Genomic DNA, 6,000 nt, shown 5'->3' on the forward strand with positions numbered 1-6,000 from the left:
CTTAGTTGTACCCTGGCCTCCTCCTGTTTCAGAGTTCTATGTGGCAAAGGGGGTGGCCTGCCATTCAGCTGGGTCCTCCTGCAGCCCCCTGGAACAGCACAGCAAGGGATGTGAGAAGGGAACAAGGCCCTGGACATGGGGATGAGTTCCTTGCAGGAGGACGAGCACCACCTTTTCTAACCACAGCTGAGCTAAGAACTGTGATAATCATGCAGACGATCAAAGGCTCAAAACGGCCGTCTGATTGCAGTTAAGGGAGAAATAGATAAGCACAGGGCAAAAGAAAACAGGGAGACTATATACAGAATTAACAGGCATCCGCTCTGGGAGGTAGTAGTCACGTCAGCGAGACAAAAAGCAGTCGCCCAGAAAGCTCACAGGGTTCTAGACATGATAAACTGCCCCCCAGGGGGCACTCTTCTTCTACGACAGAGAGACCCAAGTGATCTGTGCATGGGTGGGAGTCCTGGGCTGGAAATCTGAAGGCCTGGGGCCCTTTGTCTTTACCTTTGCCTTGTCTTGGGATCTCCAGCAAGTTCTTAGTTTTTCTTGAGTTTCTGTCACATGCTGGTGTTTGGTCTTATGTCTATTTCCAAGATGGCGGTACGTCTTGAGACGCCATCAACTCTTTGTCCCATTTCATCCCTTTCCCACCCAAAACCCCTGGGTCAAAATCAGCCCCTTGCATCTGACGGGACCCTTAGACCCTGGCAGCCTCATATGAATGCAGGAAGGCTGTGGTGCCCAGCCACACAGGGGTGTGTGTGTGTGTGTGTGTGTGTGTGTGTGTGTGTAGTCTTCCAGATCCCCCTGGTAATGTTCCTGTCTTTCCACAGTTATCACTAAAGACACTCCGGTGAGAAGACAGAGGAAGCCAATGTCCTGTGAGCCGCCTGGGGGTCCACATCGCCAGATGGGCTTCCCCAGGAGAACGTGTCTGGCCTCGCCATACTTAAGTTGCAATTCATTTAACATGCAAGCTCTGAGTGGAGCATTTATTTATTGTAAATACGTGGTTTGCACAGGCTTTAAATCAGTATGACAGCTCTTATTTGCATAATTTTAAAAAACCACACCCGTATTATGTTTCTCCATTTTCCAAGGATGCATCTTGGCATTCATCCATCACACCGATAGCACCCTGTCCCCGCCCCGTGGTGTCCATTCCATGACTGTAAATAATGCGTGTGGGCTGGCCCTTCCTAGATTCTGAACCATCTTTAGAAGATTTCCTCGTTTGCAAGTAGTCCCAAAGTCATAGTCCCCACAGCAGCTTCTTATCGGCATGATTCTATATTCTCCTCACACACACACTGCAAAATCAAACCCAGTAATGCCTTATAAACGCTGCAGCTCAGAGAGAGCAGTGTGTCCCCACGCCCAGATAAGGCCACACAGCCTCCGGGGAACGAGATGCCATGTCTCGCTTCCGTTTTGTAGTACAGGGATTTTTTTTTTTCTGCCTCATGTAAATATGACCCAAAAGAAAGGCAAGAGTGGGCTTGGCCCCTCCGATGCCAAGCACAGGGCCCTTTTGTAACAGAAAGCTCCTACAAGTAGCCAACGCCCTTCCTGTTGACAGTGCCCCCGGTTCCCACGTGCCCCTGGCTTTCCTCATGTCCGCCTAAGTTCCCAACTCCTTCCTGGCTTCTAGGGTAAGGCGAGATTCATGAGACTTAGGTATTTTTTTTTTCCGCAAGTTAGAAACCTATAGAACTCATTACTATAGTCAATTGCATATTCTATCTCAGAGATGGTTGTTTGTTTGTTCTCCCCAAGAGTGGGATTTTCACGGAAACTAGGACATGAGGACGTGTAGACAGAAGCCTCTTGGCCAAGTATCTGCCTCACTGACCTGGTGCCTCACTCCTGTGCTTAGGAAGCCTGGCAGCCCCCGCCCGGCAAACGCAGCTCCCTTCCAAACTAAAGAGGGCCTGACGGGTCTGAGAGCTCCCCCTGCCCTGTGGGGGGCGCACTTCTCTGTCGGGGAGAAGTGCCCAAGGCCGGCCACCCCGGAATAGGGAACTGGTCGGGAACGGCTCTGGCTGCTGTTCTCACACCCTTTTTCTGGAGCTGGCAAGGAAGTGGAAGTGTGTGTTTGCTTGCACCTAACCCCAGATGCCCCCCGTCCTTGGAGGAAGCTGTAAGAAGGGAAGGAGATAAAATAGAATGAAACAGACTGACCCCAGGTCTGTGCTCAAAATAGGTGCAGATTAAAGGAAAAGGGGGGGCGGGTGCGGAAAGAGCGGTGGAAAAACAAGTGTCCTTTGGAACAACCCACTCATGTGCTCAGACCTGAAGGACACCGTGCCCAGACCAAACCATCCAGAACAGGTAGCCGGGTAGGAGGGTTTGGGCAAACGTGACTGCGTACACTTTGCTGTTGTCTAAAGACTAAGATGGCATCCTACATTGTTGTGCTTTCTCATTCCAGAGAGGAGCCGCTGAGCAAGGTCAAGTGCCCTTCTCTGGGGAATCAGTCATGCCAAATTATCACTGCTAACCCAATTGGAAAAGCAGCTTTTTGCAGGTCAGCAGCTCTGGGCATAGCTGATTGGTTTTATTGGTTCTGGAAGGTTTCCAAAAGGTCGGGATTTCTTTATTATAACGGGACCCGCTCCATCTCCCTCCCAGCTGTAGGAAAATAATTACAAGGGTTTTAATTATCATGATGAAGAAAGCCCAAGACAAAGGCAAGTCCACCTTCCGTGGAGACTGGCTGCCCCATGAGGTGTTTATGCATTCACGTTCCACACCCCTGGGATAGAAGTTAAAAACAAAACCTATCAAGGACAGAGGGGAGGGAGGGGCAGAAACCAGAAACTGCAGCTAGGGAGACATCTCAGGAATCTGGCCTCCTATCTCTCCTCGAGACCCGTCACTGAATTCAGCGCGTCCGCTGGCAGGACAGACCTCAAGCCCCTTGACCATAAACTCACGCAGAGCCAACGAGTTCCAGAGCTCTTGCCACTCTCCAGTGTTCTCACTGACCCCGTCGTCTGTGGCTCCCCCGTGTTTCATATGTATTTTATATTTATTGATGTGCCCTCTGCAGACTCATTTCTTTGTATCCAATAAACTTTAATAAGTGGAAATGCTTCTGCCCGTGTCCTCGTTAAAACCCATCGAGGGTCACGAGAACTGACCTAAGCCAACCATTTTTCAGGGTTAGAAGGGCTTCTAAGAAGGATGGGACACGGGGGTGCCTGGGTGACTCGGTTAAGCGTCTGCTTTCGGCTCGGGTCATGATTGATCCCAGGGTCATGGGATGGAGCCCCACATCAGTCTCCCTGCTCAGTGGGGAGTCTGCTTCTCCCTCTGCCCCCCTCCCTGTGTCAAATAAAATAAAATCTTTAAAAAAAAAAAAAGGATGGGACATGAAAGGTACTCACACAGAGCCCAATGCCAGCTGTGACACACTGTGTTTGAAACGAGGCCTTTCTTTTCTGAGCTGACATTTCTAACTAACCTGTATAATGTTTTCCTAGTTTTGAGGCCCCTGAGTGGCTCAGATGGTTAGGCATCTGCCTTCCACTCAGGTCATGATCCCAGGGCCCTGGGATCAAGCCCCACATCCAGGCTCTCTGCTCAGCGGGGAGTCTGCTTCACCTTCTCCCTCTCTTCCCCCTGCTCCTGCTCTCTTACTTTGCCAAATAAATAAATATTTAATAATAATATGTTCCTGGTTTTTGTAGCTAAACTAAACTGATGGGTATTGAGGGAAATCCAAGGGAAAATATGTCTGAAATGCATTTTCTTAAAAAAAATAGGTAACACTGTATTGTTTTATTCATAGAAAATGGGCAGAGTATTGCTTATAGAATGCCTCTAATTTGTGTTAAAATGGAACAGCTTTTGATCTAAAGTGCACTGAGCACCTGCCCCAACTTAGCGAACCCCTCAAAACATCTGTATAGGGCAGTATCCTCAGTCACCATTCTAGTATTTTCAGGTGGCCTCTTTGGTATGTGGTGTAGGGGAGATGACGTTCACCTGCTAGGTCAGCTGGCTTAGAGTCAAACATAATCTATTTGGCCTCTTACAAGTTTGGGGATGTAAATTACATAACCAGCGTGTGCCTCAGTTTCCTCATGTGTAAAACAGGGACACAAATATGGACCTAAGCATATAGTGGTCAAGATGTAGTGACATAAGCCCTAAAGAAGCCCTTCACTCTTGGGTCCCCACAGATGCAGGGATGAGCACACCCCGCACTCTAGGGTACAAGTTTGCTCATTTCAGCTGAGTCCCAGACAGCTCACCTTGGCTGTACCCTGGCATTCCACTTCAACTGTTACACAGTGGCTCAGAGCACCCCCCTGACTGGCTCTGCTGCTGGATAGCAAGGAGAGAACAGTAATTAAAATTCATAGATGTTCCAGAAATAAGTCTCATCTAGAAACTCATTTCAAAGTTCGCTGCCACACACTGGTTTTTGTAGTCCTCCTAATGAGTGAAGGACCCGATTTGTTTTATCTGCCGCTCTTATTAGCAGAGGTAGAGAAAAGCTCTTTCCCTACCAAAAGGGCCATTCTGAGTGGAGAAGAAAAGCAGAGGCCCAAGATAATCCATGAAGGGGGTGATAAAGGTCAAAGCCACAGACTACGGAGGTGAAGGAGCCATACTTTTAGGAACCGCTGATGGAGTGATGTGGGGCAGAGGTGGCAGCTACGAGGGTGAGGGAAGCAGCTCCGTGAGCAGGGCTGTACCTATGACTTGCAGGAGTGAGTTCCAAATGCTCACACCAGGCCCCAGGGATTTGCACATCCTTCACAAAGCTGCTCTGTTACAGACTGAATTATGTCTTCCAAAAACTCGTATGTGGAAGTCCTAACTCCACATCTCAGATTGTAACTTTCTTTGGGAATAAAGTTGTTGAAGATGTAATTGGTTAAGGGGAGGCCATATGCAGTGGGGTGGGCCCTAATCCAGTCGGCCTGGTGTCCTTGTAAGAAGGGAGATTTGGTCACAGACACAGTGATGCTATGTGAAGATGAAGACAGAGATGGGGTGAAGCTGCAGGCCAGCAAACCACCAGGAGCTGGTGGAGAAGCGTATGACAGATTCTCCCCCACAGCCCTCAGAGGGACCCAACCTCGCAGACACCTTGTTTTTTGACTTCTCGCCTCCAGAACTGTGAGACGATCCATTCCTGGGGTTTGAGCCAAGCACTCTGTGGTATTTGATGATAGCAGCCCCAGCAAACAAACGTGTGGTCACGGTGGAGCTTTGTGGGAGAATGTTATGTTTCTGAAAAAAGAGTTGGAAATAAGGTTTAAAGAGCTAGCTGTTCCTGGTCATGTAAATGGGACGGTCGTCTTCTCTGACCTTGACATCAGTCAGTTGTACCAAGGACAAAGTCCTATCTTCATGAACAAGATACTACTCAGTTACCTTTTGCCTGTCACCGTGGAGACCGAATCATGGAAGCAGTGTGGCATTTCTAGGTCATGGGAGTGGGAACAGCTAGCCTTTCTCGTCAGTGAAGTTAGTTAGTAGCAGTGCCATGGCTTTCATATAAAGATGCTTGGCATAGATGGCACCGATGTTCTGGCAATCAGGACTTCCGTTTCTAGTGTGGTTTCTGTTTGTGGTATAAGATGCGTGACATAAATTCACCATCATGACCATGCTGAGTATTGTTACGTACCTTCACAGGATTGCGCAGCCAAGCTCCAGAATTCTTTCACCAGCTTGCAAAACTAAAACTCTACTGCCTTGACAACAACTCCTCATTCCCCATTCTCCCAGCCCCTGGCAACCACCATTCCACTTCCCGGGGTTCTAGGAGCTTACCTACTCTTGGGACCTCATGTAAGTGGGATCAGACAATATTTGTCTTCTGGATCCTGGCTTATTTCCCTCAGAATAACATCAATGGACACTTGGGTTGTTTGCACCTTTTGGCTATTGAGAATAATGTTGCTATCAACAGGGGTGTACAAACATCTCTGAGGCCTTGCTTTCGGTTCTTTTGGGCATCTACTCAGAAGCGGAATT

General features: G+C 48.6%; 1 protein-coding gene across 4 annotated transcripts in view; it reads left to right on the forward strand.

The window, feature by feature from the left end:
- Positions 1 to 3,095, forward strand: part of WIPF3 (WAS/WASL interacting protein family member 3) — a 76,699-nt gene extending 73,604 nt beyond the window's left edge. For 3 of the 4 annotated variants that reach the window (XM_045062836.1, XM_045062834.1, XM_045062833.1), the window contains one exon: positions 837 to 3,095. In XM_045062836.1, the coding sequence (XP_044918771.1) occupies positions 837 to 1,042 (206 nt within the window). In that variant the 3' untranslated portion in view covers positions 1,043 to 3,095. The remainder of the gene's footprint in view (positions 1 to 836) is intronic. The other variant, XM_045062835.1, reaches the window with a different exon arrangement.
- Positions 3,096 to 6,000: the final 2,905 nt, after the last annotated feature.

This window comes from Mustela putorius, unplaced genomic scaffold (assembly GCF_011764305.1).
Source record: "Mustela putorius furo isolate JIRA1106 unplaced genomic scaffold, ASM1176430v1.1 tig00003845_pilon_pilon_pilon, whole genome shotgun sequence".
In the NCBI taxonomy this organism is placed as follows: Eukaryota; Metazoa; Chordata; class Mammalia; order Carnivora; family Mustelidae; genus Mustela; species Mustela putorius.